General features: G+C 43.0%; 1 protein-coding gene across 1 annotated transcript in view; it reads right to left on the bottom strand.

Moving 5' to 3' along the window:
• The window catches only part of CTNND2 (catenin delta 2), a 938,499-nt gene that overhangs the window by 36,849 nt on the left and 880,957 nt on the right, over positions 1-20,693 (bottom strand). Inside the window, exons 19-20 of the mRNA XM_049648272.1 lie at positions 13,215-13,425; positions 7,961-8,045 (exon numbers count right to left, since the gene is read on the bottom strand). Coding sequence (XP_049504229.1) covers positions 7,961-8,045; positions 13,215-13,425 — 296 coding nt within the window. The remainder of the gene's footprint in view (positions 1-7,960; positions 8,046-13,214; positions 13,426-20,693) is intronic.

Here is a 20,693-nt window from a genome sequence, read left to right as displayed (position 1 = left end):
CTGTTACTGAATTTGTGTTCAGGAATTTGTGCTCATGAAGACCAATAAAACAATGATCTGTACCAGCTAGGAAGGAGATAAATGCCAATTTTCCATGTCATTAAGCCGAGGGTTGCATACAGAGCCTTCAGACACTGGCAGCCAAGAGGGGAAATCTAGAAGTCTGGAGAACAGAGTAATCAAAGTAGTTCAAGTAAACTAAGAACCTCAAGTTTAAAAAAAGTGGAGCCATCTGCTTTATTTTTGCCCGAGGGATAGACTGGATGTATTCATTTTCTTCCTTCCGATTTTCTAGCACATAGTAGTGCAGCCTCTTTCAGGCAGTGTTTGCTCATTTTGCATGTAATTCAGGATTTTGCTCTTTAGGAGTTGGTATTTTTTTAATGTTTATTTATTTTTGAGAGAGAGAGAGAGAGAGAGATAGAGCATGAGCCGAGGAGGGGCAGGGAGAGAGAAGGAGACACGGAATCCGAAGCAAGCTCCAGGCTCTGAGCTGTCAGCACAGAGCCCGATGCGGGGCTCGAACCCATGAACCGTGAGATCATGACCTCAGCTAAAGTCGGACGCTTAATCAACTGAGCCACCCAGGCGCCCCAGGGGTTGATATTTTAATTGTACTAGAGTCAGAGGCAAGTTTCATTGCCATTTCTATTAAGAAATGACTTGTGATATAAGTTCACAATGCAAATCCTTCCACAATTAATATTTGAACCAAGCAAGAAAACTGTTTTCTATAAAAGTACAAATAAATCTGGGGCACCTGGGTGGCTCAGTTGGTTAAACATCCAACTCTTGGTTTCAGCTCAGGTCATGATCTCATGGTTTGTGGGACTGAGCCCTGTGCTGGGCTCTGCACTGACAGTGTGGAGCCTGCTTGGGATTCTCCTCCTCCCTCTCCCTCTCCCCTTCCCCACTTGTGCTTTCTCTCTCTCTTTCTCTCTCTCAAAATAAATAAACATTTTTTTTAAAAGTACAAAAAAATCTTTTTAGATATTAAATATTATGGCACCTTCTGCTGCAACCTTTTTTAGCTGTAAGCTCAAACTATTCATAATGCTTAGAAGTTTGAATTAAAAAATTTTTATTCATTCAAATGGAAATACCTTCCAGTTATTTGAAATTATAAGGAATGGCCTTAATTCAGCCCTGGAGAAGAGGTCAGAAGGATGACTTTCAGGGTAGGTGATATAGAAAATGTAGGACAAATGAAGAAGATTAGGTGGGCAAGTGGGGTGGTGGGGCATGGACTGTGGAAGGGCTTTGGAGGGTGGGGAGAGAAGGAGGGAAAGTGACCTGGGGACACAGGAGTTCAGTATAGCTGGTGGCTACATGTAGGCAGAAGGCCAGGGTTGAGCTGGGGAGCTAGGCTGAGGCTGCTCCTAAAAGGTCTTGACGCCTGAACTAAGATGTTTGGACTCCATCCCAAGGCAATGGGAGCCACTGGAAGGTATGGCTCCCAAGAGTCACTTAGTCAAAGTTGCTTTCTAGAAAGTCTGCCCTGCTTGCCCTTTGGAGAATGGCCTGGAGAGGAGGCAGCCCGAGGGTGGAGAACCCAGTTACAGGTCTGTGGCAATCATCCAGAAGAAAGAAGCCAGCTGTCTCACGGTCATGACCACAGGAAGAAGCAGACAGAAGCAGAAGCGTGGGGCTTTCTGGTGGGATGGATGCAGACACGTGAAGGAGAGGAGAGAGCCAGCGACGGTTCCTGGGTATGGGCTTAGGTGAGGGAGGATGTAGGACGAGGAGTCAAACCCAGGAGGGTAGGTCAGTTTGAGATCCAGTTTTGTTTGAGGCATCTGAGTAGGTTATCTGGCAGGTGGCCAGATGTACAGACAGACAGACTCGGAAGAGCCCTACATGTGGGCGGTAACTGAAGCCCAGGAAAGAGTCCAGACACCAGGAAGAGGCTGTGCATGAGATAAGAAAGATCTAGACACAGGGGTGCCTGGGTGGCTCAGCGGTTAAGTGTCCGACTTCGGCTCAGGCCATGATCTCGCTGTTCATGAGTTCAAGGCCCGCGTCAGGCTCTGTGCTGATGGCTTAGAGCCTGGAGCTGGTTTCGGATTCTGTGTTTCCCTCTCTCTCTGCCCCTCCCCTGCTCATGCTCTGTCTCCCTCTGTCTCTCAAAAATAAATAAACACTGAAAAAATTTGTTTCAAATAAATTAAAAAAAAAAAGAAAGAAAGGTCTAGACACACACCCGGGGGACATCACATTCAAGCATGAACAAGAAGACGAGCCCAAGAATGATGAAGAAGCAGCAATCAGACAACTTGAGGTGACTTAGGGGACAGTGATGTCATAGGAGTCACCAGAAGAATATTTCTGTGAGTGATGCTGTTTTACGACATCATTTTCAGACTGGAAAACACACAGGATCACAGCAGGGCCCCTTGTCAAGGAAACGTGGCATGCTATTTACTAAGTCAGGGCTTGAGCTCATGTCTTCTTTTTGCCGTCCTAGATTCCACCATCCTCTATGTAATGTTAGTCTTCAGTACATGTGACCTGCACACACACGGGTTGGCACTAAATAAAATAACAGCCTTCACTTCCCTTCTAAAACCATGGCAACTTACATTGTCATTAATGGCCTCCCTGTAAAGCCCCGTGTAACCTGGTTTACTTATACCCTTAGAGTGCAAGCTGGGGCACCAGAGAGGCATCTAGGGGCCAGGAGGAGAGAGGGTAGGGAAACCAAGGAGGAAGAGAGCTATGAAAATGTAGAAGCCAATAATGATCATGATGATGATGGTGATGGCCAAATGAAACCCTTGGATCCAAACATCCAGCTGCCTGTGAACAGAATGGCAGAGAGCATTTGTCAGCCAAATGGCATGAACAACGAACAATTTTAGAACTCCCATGGGCATATGACTTTCCAGTTTACAAAGCTCTTTGATGATTACTGTCCCATTGGGCACAATCAGCGATCCTACCAGGCATGTGTATCTGTGTTTACTGCACGGTTGAGAAAACCAAGGGGCGGGGTGGGACTGACAGAGATGCCCGCTGTCTCCATCAAAGGATGTGATGGGTCTTTTGACGCCAGACTGGAACACAAAGCAGAAGGCAAGTATCAAGGAGGCCCAGGCCTCCCAAACCTGTAGGGCCCTGAGGACATGTCCGGATGCCTAGAGAGAGCATTCCACCAGGTAGAATTGCCACAGACCATTTTAAGAGGTTATTCACTTCTCTGGAGACTCCGCATTAGTAATGGCTGGTGACGAGTTTCAGATAAAGGCTATGAGACAACACCAGCACACCTGTGAGCATTGACAGTGAGACCTGGTGAACTGAAGGTCTGTGCGCTGTCCGTCTGCAGGAAGGCACCACAGGGCTGCCCAAAGTCAATTCCTACCTAATAGGCAGGGAGGTCTCAAGGCACTTGCCATGTCACGCTGCTGGTGAGGGGCAAGCCGCTCCTTGGATCTCTGGCCATGTGATTCTAAGCCCTGTGCTCTTTGTACTTCACCAGGTAGAAGGATGAGCCTCCCCAGCACTCACTTGCTCTTGAACCTTATGGGCAGGTGAGTGCCAGCACCAGGGAAGCCCAGTCTCACTCTCTTTCTTCCATTTTAACTAAATTTGGAGGAATATTCTCATTTGGGGGTGCCCCCTTACAGAAAGGATCCTGACAAACTTGCACGCATGTAGAAAAAAGAGAGTCATGCAAAGGTCATGGAAATGCTGATATATTAGAACTGAGCATGTCTGGCCTGGGAAGGCATGATCTCGTGGAGATGGAATGACTAGCTTCAAAAACAGGAAGGCTATCGTAGAGAAGAAAAATTAGACTTTTCAGAAAGGCACTGGAGGGCAGAAGTTGCTGATCAAGAGATTCTTACTTAATGCAAGTAAGAAGTTCTGAATAACCACAGCTACCCTAAAATGGAATAATATGCCTCATTAGACAGTGAATGCAATTGATATTAAATGTATTTGAACACAGGGAAATGACTACTGGAGCTTTTACTGCCTTTCTTCTTCTAGTAAAATAACCACCTTCCTCCCGCCATAAAGTTTAGCGAGGATCACGGCTGCTCGCTTTTCCCATCCTGCCTCGTTGCTGGGTGCGGCCATGCGACTGAGTTCTTGGTGCGGGGATGTGAGCAGGAGTTCAGCACTTTTTGTATCCTTGCTTACAAGGACCTCACTGGTCCTCACTTCCCCTCTCTCTCTTCCTGTGTGCTGGAATGAGAGACGGCCGAGCTAGGGAACTTTGCCTACAAAGGCAAGGACAACAAGGCAAAGTACAGCAACAAGATGGCTCCTGGAATCACCTGCTGGCCCTGGGCCACCTGCCTACGGTTCCATGAGTGGGAAGTAGATACCTGTTCAGGTGAGCTTCTGAACACTTTAAAGTCTTTTTGTTAGAACAGCATAGCCTGCATCCCAACCGGTATAACTAGGTCTGGGAGATGCCATACAGACCATTAAGGCATTATATAAGGGTCTGTAAACAATGATTTCTGTAATCGTATAACTCTATGTCTCCCCACCACCCCAATTTTGTCTCCTTTCTTCTAAAACCAGCTGTCCCGATGGTCCTTACCAGGGTCAAACATAAGCACCCCATTATGTCAGTGACCTCAATTTCCTAAAGTACCGAGGTTTGAAGAAGTCCAGAATCATTGACCTCCAGTTTTTCCTTCATGCCTATATCAAGGGTTCATTTTCTTTTCCAATACCAAACAGCCTCTGTGATGATACAGTGGATAAAGAAGTTTTACAGTTCTGTTTGTGGTTATCCAAACTTAAGGACTGGTTAAAAAAAAAAAAAAAAAAAAAAAAGAAAAAAGATGGTGTATGAGGCATGTGATAAAATTCTTCTGCAATTGTTGATGTTCCTTTAGGGAAAAAAAGTCCAGGCCTCACTAAAGTTGAAGGTTCAGATAATACAAATATGTTTTGGCTCACAATGTGTCAGGGACCAAACATAATTTTGTATTGGTCAAGACACCCAGCCACAAGAATATTCTGATGTATTAAATGTGTCTCTCTATGTAAAATAAAGTCATTGAGCTAATGAAATGAGACCCTGGCCTCTGTGTCTGAGCCCTGGGAGGAAATTAGCCAGTGACAGATGGACCTTTAATTCTGTCTGATAGATATGCCATTTCCATTTCCGTTTCTCTCTTTCTACTCATGTTTTCCTCTTACGCATAATGCCTCTACGTCTTACCTCCTAATTTATGCAAACTCCATGAATTCTTCAAGATTTTGCTCTGTACTTTTCTTAGCCCTAGTTCATCCAGTAAATTTGTAGTACATATCTCTGAAACTATTGAAGTTACTAGTAATTATTCCATATTTCATTAAATTTTTTTTTAATATTTACTTTTGAGAGACAGAGATAGAGCATGAGCGGGGGAGGGGCAGAGAGAGAGGGAGACACAGAATCCGAAGCAGGCTCCAGGCTCTGAGCCATCAGCACAGAGCCCGATGTGGGGCTCGAACCCACAAACTGTGAGATCATGACCTGAGCCGAAGTCGGACGCTCAACCAACTGAGCCACCCAGGTGCCCCATTCCATATTTCATTTTTACCCACATTAGCTACTTCCCATGTCTTATTTTTTCTCTGAAACTCTTTTTCCTTTTAGCCTACGATAGATGTTTAATAAACAGATTTGAAGCGTGGAGAATTAAAAGATACGGATCAGACATTTTTTCAATGATATGCAAATTGTCAAGGAAGAACAAAAAGGAAATCTATTTCCCCACTGATTAAAAACAATTCACAAGCATGAATGAATCTGGTCGTCTCACCAAAGGAGTTTTCAAAAAGAAAAGCTTTTGTGAACGGTGAGCTTTGCTATGATGATATTGAGCATAAAGGTCCTCATTTCATTTCACAACCGCCTAATTTGGAAATTATTAAGAACGGCTCTTTCTCCACCTTTTTAAATCATGGGTCAACTGAAAACATCACCACGGGTCAACTGAAAACACTGGCATCCGTTTCCCCAGCTCATCCTCCTTGAATGTCCTCACACGAAACACATTTTGAATCATCTTTAGCTCTTGATTTTTAGCTCCATTAAATTCCTGTCAACACATTTTTCTCCTTCATGAAAATTAAAAGACAATTACACTTTCTGGACTGTACTACCGACACAGAAAGAAACTATGATGGCAAACTTATACTAGTATTCAACAAATAACTTGTAGAGTCTCTAAAAGCAGTTCCCCTTCGATGCACATAAGTAGGGGAAGGTGTATTTCAGCAAACAAATGTTCAGGATCCAAGGGAAAGTGGAGTTTATTTGAGGCAGTCATATTTCATCGAGCTTCCGGAGCCACCGATTCAGAACGACCAGCTCCCTTCTAATTGATAGCGTGTTCTTCATGCCAAGCTGCCTGTTCAGCTGAGGATCCTGCCCTGGGAGAGAATTCATTTGGCTCCTGGAGGAGTCCAGGAAGGAACGAAGTAGGGATTCTGGGATGTGAATTTCAAGCGAAACAAAACATAACCCAAAACATTTGAGAGAAGGGCTTACGCTAACGTGCCAAATATTTAGAAAAGAATATAATTAATCTACAACACTCCCCTAACACTGCGTTTTGCCATCTCGGTTTCAACTTAAACACACTTGCTCTTAGCAAATAGGAAAATCTTGAAAGAGAAATATATAGGCTAAACTTTGTAAACTCGAAGTGCAAAGTAATGAGAGCATAAGGGAGATAGATAGAAAGACCTTGGGGTAAGTCTACACACAGGCTCCAACTTAGTAGAACCAGTTATTAAATATTTACTCTTTTCCCACTGGCTTAGAAAAATTTCCCTCTGGCAAGATAGGTCTTGCTCTCTGTGATGTGACCTCTTGCCGCAGCCCCACATTCCCAACCCAAGAATGGCAGGCTAGGGGATGAAGGCAGCAGTGACGTTGGCTCCTCCTTCTTCTCATGCCGGTGGCCAGAGGGTGTAAGGAGGTACTCTCAGCAGTTGTTGAGGAGGCCCAGGCCCCCCACCCCAGTCCTGTTTAAGCTTTCTGAATCCCTACGGAGATCAATGCCTACACTATTCTCCCTGCGGATTAACGATGGTCTCTTCCCCGGTCCATCCACTCAAATCTATCATGGGATCATCAATCCTTTAAGCTATCCACATTTGCTGGTCCAGGAACAACAGAAACAACTTCTGAGACACATTGTTAAAAAATTCTCCCCTTCTAACCCTAAAAGGAAAAGTTATACACCCTTTATTTACCATCACTTGGAAATGAGGTAGAGAGCAAAATTTCTTGATGTGACATTTTTCCCTTATGATTTTACACTTGAAACCATTTTGGGGATGAACACCCTTGCAACATGTATGATACAAACTCCCTCCTGCCTCCTGAGAGTGTGCAGGACAAATGCCTAGCCTCTGCCTCCTGATGTGCACCCATCATCAGGAACATCAGGCCTTTCCTGCTGGGCGGTAACTCAGGGACGGTTGGGTGAGGCACACAGGGCAGGCTGTAGGGTCTTCTCCTCGTTGCTCTTGGGCTGTGACACTTCTTGGCTTCCTGAATTGCTTTTTACATTTTTTTTTTCTGTCTTCTCTCCACCATTATTGTTGATGCCTGTTTTTTCTTTTTTCTTTCTTTCTTTTTTTTTTTTTTTTTTTTGGCAAAATCGCTCACTTCATTAATTTTTAGTCTATTGTACAATATGGAAGCTCGGGAAAACAAAGTTACTTTCATTTCCGTGAGACAATCTAGGGTAAGACCCTATGCATATGGGTCTGTCTAATCCAGGAGGTTCTGGGATCTTAGTGTATATTCGGGGACACTTGCTGACCCTTCTCTCCTGCTTCCTCATTGACTGTCCTGCTTTTTAGTTGCGTTTCCGTCACTCGGACTGTTGGACAAGCACTTTCCATATGTATAATGTACGTGGTTGTGACCAGATATTTTGTCTTTGGGCTCAGGGTCTGTGTGAACCAGGGACCAAGAAGGTCAAGCAAATCTTACCTTTTTGTAGAGACTCCTCAGATCTCGGTACTGCCACATGCTGTTTAGGACCTGAGATGCGGCCTTGACCACTTTTGGAGAGTGTCTGATAGAGAGAAGACACGTAAGATGGTAAAAGTGGGGAAGCTGGGTTTCAGACTGACACTGACTCATCAGGATCCAGCGTTTACAGAAAAAAACCCACATCCGTATGGCTTCCCGGCTCTTTCCCTCCCACCCCTGGGAGTGCAAGGGATGGTCCACCAGTCTCCAACCTTCCTCTCATCGGCACACCCATGAGGGCAAGAGATAGGAACACAGTCAGTTTGGCAAAGAATTTTCAAAATGCAAAAGGAAGAGCAGAGCCTTGAGTCCGAATGCAAATTTAGTGTTCGACTATAAAGTGGAAAAGAAAGAAGAGAAACACACCGATCGGGAAGGGCCAGATTTGGGAGTTTTAATGGCAGTGTTGTGTAATATCTGTGTAGCAGCAAGAAGAAAAAAAAATATTTTCATTTTCTCAGCTGAAGCTTGAGAGCATGTATAGTGTTGGTTCCGCATGCCTACGTGATTACAGGGAGCTGCTCTCCATTTGCCGATGGTACCACGCACAAGACACCGGCAGCGAAGGAAGATGTGTGTGCGTGCTCTCTCACATGTATATACAGGAAGGCATAAGTATCTAGAAGTAAAGCCCTGTGTACAATTAAAGTTCCATCCTGCGGACCATTTTTTTTTGAGTCATGGCTTTAAAATCGTTATGAAACACACAACAGCTAAATATTTCGACTTTGGGTCGGTGCCAACCTGTGTCTCCAAACAGACACGAGGTCAATAAATCTGTGTTGCTTTAATGTGATCACATTCTTGGAAGTTATTTTGGCTGGTGGTGGCGGAAGCTATTAATTAATTACCTGTAGATTCTTTATTCTAATGGCCAATTCCATAAACAGTTGCACCCTCTAGTGGCTGTTAGTGCCACTGTGGCCTGTCTCAGGGGCTGGCGCATTTTTCTGTAAAGGGTCAGATAATAAATATACGCCACTCGGAGGGCCATATGGTCTCGATCACAGCTACTGAGCCCTGTGACTGTACCGCTAGAGGAGTCATAAATAATACATCAGCGAGTGGACGTGGCTGCGTTCCAATAAAATGTTATTTACAAAAGCAGGCAGTGCAAAAGCAGGTGGGATGTGGCCCCTGGCCTGTAGATTGCTGACCCCTGGTCTATGTGTATGGTGACTCCTGGAGTCGGGCAGGACATAACCATTCATGAGGACTCCAAGGTGAACCCACCTGAAGCTGACCAGTGGGGCAGTGGCCCAAAGATTCCCAGAAGAGAAAATCTGAGTTGGGACCAAAAATGCCTTTGAAATAAAATGGCTTTTGAAATAAATAGAAAGTGAGCAGATGGTTAGATGGGATGAGGTTGAGGTTGGCTAGGAGAGCCAGAGTAAGTGGAGGTTGTGAGGACATGCATTTTGTGATGGAATCATGGGATGTTAATACATGGTCAATTAAATGTCTGCTATTTTCCTGGGTCTTCAAGTTTGCGATTTAGACCAAGTAAGTTGAAGGTTCCTTCATCCACTTGCTTACTGGTGACAGTAACAGTCATGCTTACTATTTTTATCGCTGAGATGAAATACAATTTTGGCTGTGTTTGAAAACACTAGTTATATCATGCGTTTTCAAAAGAAAAAAAAGTAGAGTTCTCATAAATTCAATTTTTTTTCACTATGAAAGATGAAACGTATATATGTAACACACATATTTTCCTTTACTAAATGCATGGTTGCTAAATGATTTCAGAATTTTTGTTAGTATCATGTGCTACATTTAATATTAGGTTCCTTTGATTTAAAGACAGAGAATTTAGAGCTTTTCATGGATACAGGTACAGGTGTGTGTTAACCTTATATAATCAATGCAGATCAAAGGTTAAATGTTATGTGTTGCTGTATTTTATCATTGTTAGCTAGATATTTGTCGACGACAACAGTTAAGCAACTCTTGAGGAACATGCATTAATATTCAGATAGTGGTAAGCTGGTCGAGACATAGCATGCAAAAATTCTTCAGAAACAGTGTAATTTTTGTGTTTCTCCTTCTTGCTTGGGTACAAAATAGAAAAAGACTACAAATGTGTAATGAATAGCAGGTTTTAACCTTTCAATTAAAATGCCAACACATCACAGGGTCATAACATGCAAAGGTCAAAGACATATTGCTTTTTTTTTTTATACTTTAATTTTGACCCATCACTAGACTGATACCATAGCAACTTCTACTTGAAAGACTATAACTATTGATTGAAGGACTGAACAATTGAGTGTTTCTAATGTGACAAGTGATTATAACCTAAGCTGCAATACACAGTTCCTTACTGACAAGTAACGGTTGAGACTGTTAATGGCTTTTCTGTCTCATGACAAAATGCAGTGACACAGTCAACCCTATTTCCTATATAATTGTTAAATTTAGAAAAAAAAACCCAAATGTACTTTTGAAAGAGATAGATGTGACAGGATGTCCATAATGGGTGTTTAAAATGACGTGAAAAGAATAATTTAAGTTATCCAGACTTGAAAATAGTAAGTATAAGATTCCTATAAGAGTCATTGATGATTATACCACACCTGATCTTCACCAACATTGTCAAATGAGGGGTGACTGAGGATGTCCGTTGGTGCAATTCATCGTGGGTGTTGAGCACAGCTACTCAAAGCCGCAGGACCCCAGAACCCCAGTGTTGGTGGTTGTATTAGCAAAAACAATAAGTTGTACAGTTCAAACAGACTATGACTGGCAACTCACCAGTCCGACTCATTAATGGCATGGCATATTTAAATTTCTGTATATTTAGAAATAAAACACATAAATACATAAAAATGGAGAGTCGTAGAGAGGCATGTTTTTCCACCTGTGCCTTATGCTATCTGGAATTTACAAATCAGGTTTGAATTAAACTGATTTCTGTTAATAATTTTTAAGGACATTTTAGGGAGGGCAGATCTGTACAAATTAACCAGAGCAAACTGCTCTCCCTCCATTTTTCAATGATTAATCCCCAATTTTAAAAACTCTCCTTTCAATAAAGAATTTCTATTTTGTTAAAACTTGTCGAAGGCCTTGGGAATCGCAGCGCCTAATGTCATAACAGAATCGAGTGATAAGTGGTGAGTTTAGTGTTAAGATTCAGAACAGTTCTTCTGGATTCCTTTTAAGGGCGGTGAAAAGCAGTAACCAAATTCAAGTGTAGGTGGGAGATGAGGCTATCTGCAGTTATAAAAACCTTGTTTTGATCCCCAAATTAGTCATTATATAAAAAAGAGGTAAATCACATGGAAGGACGGCTGAGATAAGCAGGAAAGTAGGGAAGATGCCTGACTCAACCCAGTTCAGTGCTGCTTATTCAACTCGTGTGTAAATCTCGACTATTAACTTTGGAAAAAAAGGGCAAGGGCTAATGAAATGAAACACATGACTTTCTTAAAAGAAATTTTCAGTCAACTCAAAGGACGGTTATGAGATCATCTATAGTGAAAGAAACTTCCCATTAACAATAATCAAGATTGGACAAGACCTATCAGGACCATTTTCTGGATTGGCATTGTGGATACACACTCTTTCATGGATGGTTTCCTGAAATGATTTTTAAGTTAGTTTCACCAAGTAATTTTCTTTGACCATAGGACTGATAAAAACACCTCTTCTCTTTAAGGCCCATTTAGTGATGTATGCTACAGTAAGGATGTTCACACAATTGGAAGAAATTAACACACGCCAGACCACCCTCAAACTCTCTGTTCTTACATTTCAGAGAAAAAAAAATCTTTGAACATCTCATGAATATGCACAAATAGGTCAGAATGTTTTGTGGACTATGGTTTTATTGTGTGTGTGTGTGTGTGTGTGTGTGTGTGTGTGTGTGTTTGCTTAAAAAAGCACTGACATATTAAGCTCTTAATGTTCAAAACGGGTAAGCATTTCACTTAGAGATTCCAAAGTTCTACAGAAGCTCTATGAAGAAGAAAACCATGTGGTTTCGTGTTTATGTAGAATAGCAATCTATTTTAAGTACAACATAATAACATACAATTCAAGCCAACTATCTATATGACACCATTACTGCATGAGTCCAGTGGGGCTTCTCTACTTGATATAAAAAAGTATTCGAATCCTAAGTTGTTGATTGAACCTATTTGAAGGTCTTAACCAGAAACCAGAGACTTCTTTTATTATACAATGGTAATATCCTGAATCAAATGAAATAATGAGAGAGAATTTCCAAATAGTCTCAAAGTACATCCTTTACAGCCCTTAATAATGGAAGAAAAATTATTTAGCGTTTAGTTGTGAAGAAATGGGGGGAGGCAGGGAGTGGAAAGTCAAGAAGTAGACCTTGGGTAACAAAAGGTTTACCCTCTTAATCTCATTGATTACATCGAGGGATTTCTAGGAGGCAAAATTTAATTAAGGTTTGTGAATGTTTCTGTAACATTGACAGCTTGCTGATAGACTGACACCCTGGCTTCTGAAGATATGTTTTGGTTGCATGCAGCAAGATACCATTGATTCTTAAATCAAATGGGGGACATTTCCATTTCCTGGAAGTGCGGCCGGTCAGACACAGAGCCTTATCTTTCTTTATTCCACTAGTGTAGAAGTCCTTCCTTACCACCATCCCCTCTGCAAAATTCTATTCATGCTTTAAGACTTGATTATCACGTCTTGGATACTAGGGCAGCCCCTTCCTCAGTTTTAGACTAGAAAGGACAGGCATAGTGACTTGTTAAATTAAACTATTTGCCTCAAACGCGTGGCTAGCATGGAAGGATGGCAGGTCAGCAATGAGTTCTTGGGCTCCCCACTGTGTGCTCCCTCACCCTCCTTGCATGGCTTGCTCCGTACAGCCGACGAGGGAAAGGGCACAAGGGTGTGGATCCATCATGAACACCCGGGCCTGCAACCACAAAGGAACAGCAACCACAAAACACTTTCACATACTCAGGTTACGCGGGTTGTCTTTTCTAGTGTATGCATGCTGGATTGTCAAATGTATCTCTCCAGTATCACGGCAGTCACCAAGACTACCAGCTAAAATCAGCTTTCACCACGGGTGGGAAGCCTGGAAACCATTTGCTCTTTGCCTCCTCTTGAATATCCAATGACATTCAACAGTGTTACCCGTAACCAATGGATGCTGCATACACTTAGAACCAATTCTACCAATACCCATTCCACAGTGATATGAAGTCACCGTCCGACTTACTTATCTCCTTTGCTTTTGGAGATGCCAACCAACTTCTCGATGCCGCCCGCATCCCGTAAGGCCTTGGCGTTCTCCATGTTCTTGGTGATCACTTCGTGCAGGGTGCAGCAGACGGCTGTCACCGTGTCATCTGACATGGCCTTGCTCGCTGTGTTGTTGCTGTTGTTCCCACCTGGAAGCCTGTGGACGAGGTCTCGCATGGCATATTTGCCTTTGGGAGAAAAAAGTCAAGGGAAGAATTGAAATGAGGCCAGAATGGAAGACGAGGGGAGAGGCGATGGTAGGAACAGGGGAGAAAAACCGAGAACACAAGAGGCCACGTTAATGCATTATTGTCTGTTTCTCATCACTGAAAATTCTCTGTTGGGTCACTGCTCTGTTGGGCATGGGCCACTGAACCCATACAGAGAACAGTTTTTCCCTCATGGTGAGTGCATGGACTTTCTGATGGATGTGGGATAGAATTTCTGGGCAAGTTAGTCCATGACTGTAAACCTAGGCTTTTTAAACCTGTACAGCAAGAACACTAACGGTACCTATCTCACAACACTGTTGCAAAGATGAAATGAGTAAAAGTGTGTAAAGTATGTAAAACACGAGGAGTACTGAGGATGTGGGACTCTGTAGGTGTGAGCTGTCAGTGGTTCTTGAAGTCAAGAAAACATATGGTATTCGAACATCACATCAAAAATACCTTGATGGGAACTACGTTGGGGCCTGAACTATTTAACAAGTCAGAGTCAAACCACAAACATATGGACAGCATGATCATATACGTAACTTCCGAGTTCTGGCCCTTATAAAACAAAGAGAAACACTCAAAGCAAGGGAGAGAGGCTTTACCAATGATGTATAACTAGGTGTCCTTGGAACTCTGGTAACCCAATGATCCACCTGTCTCTCTGATGGGATTTATTGTCTGGTTCTACCATATAACACTTACTAATTTGACACATTCCCCTTTGTGTGAAAAACAAAGAAAATAAAATCCAACTTTGCTTCCTTAATTTGCTTCATCATTATTAATCTTGCTGCTCTCAATGATAGAGGTACTTATAATGACATCTTTATGGAGTACTTTTAGTTTACAAAGCATTTTAGGCATTCCAATAACCCTGCAAGACATTAATTCATCCCACCTGCAGCTTCCAATTCTGTTCCATTAATTTACTTCTGGAACTAAGTAAATGAGTGCCTGTAGCAAAGTTGGCTGTTCTTAAATTTTTCAGATGGAATTGGCACGTGTCCAAATTAAAATCCCTTCCTTGTCTCCTATCCCCCAATTAGACATATTTAGCTAGCTCCTGAAAGCCATTTGAAATACTTTTCCTCCATACATGTCCCTAAAGGATAGCCTCTTCTGCTGTTTAATCCTCCAGTGCGAGGTGCCTGGGGTAAGGAAAGGGAACTCATGGGAGAAGGCAATGACATCTCCATTCCAGGCATTAATAAATAAAACATAGGCCCATGTCATTTTGGTATCTGCTCTTATCCTATGTTTAGGTGGCTTATTTTAGCCTGGGCCAAAAAAAATGCTGATGTCTAAATTACTGAAATAGGAAAATGTCTTCGTTCACTTGATGGTAGCTGAGCAGTATCTGACAAAAATGGTTTGCCTGAAAACCCCCAAGCATAGCATATTTATTTTCTAAAGACGATATCTAAAATAGTTAGGGGAAGATCCTTTGTGCATGGGCAGTTCTCTGAGCAACTTGCTGTATGTATTTATCATTAAATCACACTCGGCTCTGGCTAAGATCTTCCTTTTGCTGAGCTCAGCATGCCGGGGCTTCATCAGGTCATTAACCCCCAGAGATTATATCGTAAGGCAAATCTGAGTTCCACAGATGTGAGAAGATGGATGAATGGGGGGATGGATTAAAATTTTTCTTCCTCAGGGAAGTGATAGAGGAAGGGAACAGAAAGCTATTTCAATCACTGGGCATACAGGGGCATTCACGCTCCTGATGGAGTATGGAAGACTGTTTGTGACCTTGAACATCACTGAGGTTGAAAGCAAAAATGAAAAGAGAGAGAAGATTCGGCTGCAGCATTTTCCAGTTTTTGTTGTCACTGTCAGTTAAAAAGTTATCTCAGATAAATTTGAAGGTGTGTTTCATTTTGCATGCTTTCCAAATCCAAGAGCCGTGAATGAAATACAAGGTGTCCCCATAACATTCAGGTGACACAGGCAACTGCTTCCTCCCAGAGCAGCCTTCCCCGCTTGCCCCACGACGCTGTATAAACACTGTTTTCCATTCCATGGAGAATGATAGGAGTCACCGCCATATATTACCTACCACCACCTGTCAAGGAAACCCATTGGAATGAGTTTATTTCTAGTATTTCCAATACAGTTCACTGACATTTCACTGGACAATTGGAGATTTTTCATATATCTATTTATTAGTCTATGTGGAGGGATACATTTTCGTCTAAATTTTTGACCATCCAAGTGAAGAAACAAATCAAGTAAAATCATTCCATAGAGGGGAAAACCTCTGGACAAAGTTTGTTAATCCTCTAAAGGGCATACAATTGTTTTAGCCTTCGATTATGCTTCTGAGAAAAGATGTCTTCTCATACTAGAACTTGAATCCTATCATCATGTGAAATTTGCGTAGCAAGAATAGCTGTGTGTATGTGTGTGTGTGTGTGCATGTGCGTGTGTTCAGAAACTTGGAGGCTAATTGGGTGGGGAAAAGAGAAAACAGGAGCATAGAATAATTACAGCCATAAGTGACCTTGTGTGGCAGGCTAATAACAGAAGTCCAGGGAAGGGAGACTGCACTGGGGTTACCATGGAGGGACTGACATGGCAAGTCAGCATTCAGATTTTGTTCTATAGGTTAGGGGAGCTCCAAGACCAAGTTGATATCTTACAAAGAGAATTCTGGTACCGCAAGAAGGAAGGTTTCAGAATAGAAAGACTGAAGTTTGGAGAAACATGTAGTCTTTCTCTTGACAATAAAACTCTGTTTCTCTGAACTTCTGCTGAAATTCTGAGCATTACAGCACAAGGTGGCTTTTGCCTATAATTATTCAATGTCACATATTTTTTTTGTTCCCTAAGTTTCTAAACATTAGAAAGAGCTAAGAAGCCTTTGCTGCTACCAATAAATAAGAGGTACTCCCTCTTGTGCCCCCCAGTCAAGCTTTTGGGTCTCTGAGGTCTGAGGTTTCTTTGGAGGTAAAAGGAGTTAATCCTCAGGTGCCTGGGTGGCTCAGTTGGTTACGCATCCGACTCTTGATTTTGACTCAGGTTCATGAGATGGAGCCCTGCATCAGTAGGATCTGAGCTGACAGCATGGAGTCAGTTTGGGATTCTCTTTCTCCCTCGCTTTTTGCCCCCCCCCCAGTTTGTGCTAAACAAACAAACAAACAAACAAACAAACATTAGAAAAAAAGGAGTTCTTGAGATTCTCTCTTTCCCTCTCTCTCTGCCCCTCCCCTGCCTGCACTCTCACTCCCTCTCTCTAAATCAATAAACATTAGGAAAAAAGGAGTTAACCTTCTTTAGGAACTAATTTTTGTGCCACAGAGGCAATGAGAAAAAGTTGTGAGGCAGGTGAGCCAAACTGCAAGTTTTTCAGTCTAGCACCATGAAGGGGATCAGGTCGGTTTTTGTTTTGTCTCAGTTTGGTTTCAGAGACAGAGATGGACAGAGGGAAGGTTCTTCACAGGCTAAGGAGGAGCGTGGCTGGATGCCCAGATGGATGGCATCTCCTTAGGAACCTGGAGGAGGAATACTGGAGGTTCTTCATGGGTCTGGAATGTCAAGGACACCTGGAGCCCAGCGGCGCCCTTGTGGTGCATTGGGATGCATGTGGGTGCAAAGGAGATCATAAGCAGACAGGTGTCACCTTGGCATTGAGTCTGGCAGGAGGCACGGGAGCCTCCGTCTTAGAATGAATCGCTGAGGCCACGGAAAGGCCAGTGGCATCAGCAACCACTGCAGAGGGAGCCACTCCCCCTTTCTCTGGATTTGATTGGTTTAAAAACAAGTGAATGGGACGGCCCAGACTGAAAGTCACAGAATGATTCATTCATAGAATGATTCAATTAACAGGCAACTGTAATATTTTGGAACAAAAACAAAGAGTTGTGACCACAAAAAGGTGGCTGTGGGTCAGGGACAGGACAGCAGCCAGCCATCATGGAGAATCCCAGGATGAAACTGACATGTGAAACACTGGTGGTGGTGGAGAAGTGGAGGAAAAAGGGTTCAGAAGTCTCTCGCTGGAACAACGAGGTGGGTCGTGAAAACCAAGTGAATTTAAAACTTTTAATAATAGTGGACAAGTTAGAGTCTATCGTACTTTCTTAGCACAAACAAAAACATGCAGAATTATTTAACCTGATATGTGATACGGGAGAACAACACAGCAAGGTTCCATCAGGGAGACCCCACTGGTCATCAGGTTCCAAAGACGCCCAGATTTGTGAAAGCAAAGTGGATGCCTTGGCCTGCCTCCATTTGCAAGAACTGTGCTCCCCAGTAGCCACCGTCGTAGAATCGCATGTGAGAAAAAGAAAAGAAAAGCACGCTGCTCCCTCAGGTTGAAACAAAACAAAACACAACTCCGCCACCACCACCACCACTGCCAATGAACAGATTGCTCCGTTTTGCTCAAGTTCCTGGTAGAGACGCATACTTGGGTCATTTCTTCTAAGTCACCTAGTCTCTGGTGAAAATAACATTACTTCTGGTGTGCAATTCTGGTATGAAATGACCAGCGGAGATATTATGAGTGTGTAAGAAATACCCCGAGTTTCTATCAGTGACAGACTAACTGTAACCTTTGTAACTTTGATACCCTTTCCTCCATGCACCTGTGTGCCTACCTGTGTCTCTGTGTGTTCCCTTTAAACACTTAAGTGTTTAAGATCTGCTGTGAGGTGCCTGCGTGGCTCAGTCAGTTAAGCATCCCACTCCCGATTTTGGCCCAGGTCATGATCTCACAGTTTGTGAGATGGAGCCCTGAGTCAGGTTCTGCGCAGACAGCATGGAGCCTACTTGAGATTCATATTCTCTCTCTCTCTCTCTCCTTCTCCTGCTTGTGCTCTCTCTTTCTCTCTCTCTCCTCTCTCTTAAAAAAAAAGATTTGTTGAGCTAGTTTTCTAAATTCAGAATCTCTAAAAAATTGAAAAATAAAAATATTTCTTTAGAATGCTTCTTTCTGGAGTCATCCGTTTAGAGTGTTGGGCCCACAAAGGCGCAGAAGGAATTGGGGACCTGAGCAACTATGCTGTCCAAGAAGGGCACTCTCTGCAGAGCAAGTGCAGACGAGGGCTGGTGGAGATTTCGTGACGGTGCCACAGGGCTCCATTCCTGCTGGCTGCTTCTGCTCCTGGGTTGTCTGTCTGCTTATGATTCTGCTTCTATTTCCATTTCAGGACTACGTTTATTTGTGGTATTGATTTGTGCACCACTACTCGGTTCCCCGTCGGTGGCAGCAATATTGAGCAGTGCTTTGTGGTCTAGCCGCTGTAAGGTGGCCGACATCACAGAAGTCACTGGAGTCCCTTCCTACATTGATTATGTATCTCTTTTGATCATTCATAGAGTCCGCTGGATAGCTGGTCTTTCTGACGACTCACATGTCTTTCTAAACTTAAATCTCTCTCAAAGCAATGTTAGAGAAAAGATAATTTTAACAACGGCTGGAATGCAGAGCAGTGCTGGGTCAGGAACATCATGACCCCTTCCACTGAGGCCTTAACACCTCTTTGACTTCTATGTTTCTGGGGCTGCTAAGCCTGGCCCTATGAGTTTTTGCCAAGATGCTCTAAATTTACTCTTTTCTTTTCCAATTTTTCTCCTTCTTCTTCTTTTTTTTTTTTTTTTTTTGTACTGTGGCAGAATACACATATCATAAAATGTAGCATCTTGTCCACTTTTAAGTATACAATTCAGTGATATTAAGTAAGTCTCTATTGGGCAACTATCACCACTGTCCATCTCCAGAACTGTTTTCATCATGCAAAACTGAAACTCTCTATCATTAAGCAATAATACCCTAACATTCTACTTTCTATTGCTATGATTTTGACTACTCTAAGTACCTCATACAAGTGGAAGCATACAGCATATGTCTTTTTTAAAAAATATTTTTGAGAGAGAGATAGCGAGAGCACAAGTGGGGCAGAGACACAGAGAGAGGGAGACAGAGGATCTGAAGCAGGCTCCATGCTGTCAGCACAGAGCCTGGTGTGGGGCTCGAACTCACGAACCATGAGATCATGACCTGAGCTGAAGCTGGACGCTTAGCCCACTGAGCCACCCAGATGCCCCTAGTGTACATCTTTATGTGACTGACTTATTTCACTTAGCATGATATCCTTAAGCTTCATCCATATCGTAGCATATGTCAACATGCCCTTCCTATTTAAGGCTGAATACTGTTCCATATATGCATATACCACATTTTGCTTCTCCATTCATCTGTTGACGGATGCTTGAGTTGTTCCCTCATTTTAACTAGAGTGACCAATGCTGCTGTGAACATGGGTGTACAACTCTTGTTTCACTTGCCATCTGTTTATGTCTTTGTGTTAGGTAGAAGCTAGACATGAGTGGTGGGAGGAACACCCTGGGGCAGAGTCCCAAGTCCTTGAAGGGGAATGACAGAGACACGAGTTGGAGGCAAGGATGGTGACAAATAAGCTACACAGCAGAAGTCCTGGGGCATGACATCCTGACCTTGTGGCTTCCAAGACCTTGGGGCTGCCAGACCAAAGAGCCAGAACAGGTGCAGAGCACATGCTCTCCTCTTCCACCTCTGTCCCAGGGTAATCCCTAGACTCATTATAATGCATTTGCATTGTGCTAACAGCCCCAACCAATGGAGGAAGTCTTCCATGACAGCTCCTCTACAAACCTTGTAGGGTCAAAAATTCCCCCTCCCAACCTGTGGAAGGAATCTCCCAAATCACTGGAAACAGTCCCCGTTAGAGACCACCCCACTGTAGGTCTCCTCCCAGTCCAGAGAGACCCAGTAACACCCAATCCCAAAACACCCTAGAGGCCATTTCCACCTCATGCCCAGCTCTCCCATCTTGAGAGTGTACTTTCATGTTAATAAACTGGTTGGTGCTAATTTCCTTCTAGCTGTCATTATTCTGAGTGGAGACGCCCATGTAAATCTTGTGGGGACTCCAAGGATCGAGATCGCCATCCACATGACACAGACTCTCTCTCACCCGCAACATTTGGATCTAAAGTGAGTCTCCTTATAGACAGCCTATAGTTGGATCATGTTTTTAAATCCATTCTGCCATTCTGTTTTTTGACTAGAGAGTGTAATCAATTTATATTTAAAATAATTAGTGATAAGGAAGGCCTTACTTGTGTTACTTTGCTATTTGTCTTGTATATAGATTATGGCTTTTTTTGTCCCTCATTTCCTGCGTTACTGTCTCTTTTGTGTTTATTTGATTATTTTTATAGAGAAATGTTTTAATTCCCTTATTTATTTT

This window comes from Panthera uncia, assembly GCF_023721935.1.
Source record: "Panthera uncia isolate 11264 chromosome A1 unlocalized genomic scaffold, Puncia_PCG_1.0 HiC_scaffold_17, whole genome shotgun sequence".
NCBI classification, from domain to species: Eukaryota; Metazoa; Chordata; class Mammalia; order Carnivora; family Felidae; genus Panthera; species Panthera uncia.
This window is presented reverse-complemented; position numbering and strand designations above follow the sequence as displayed.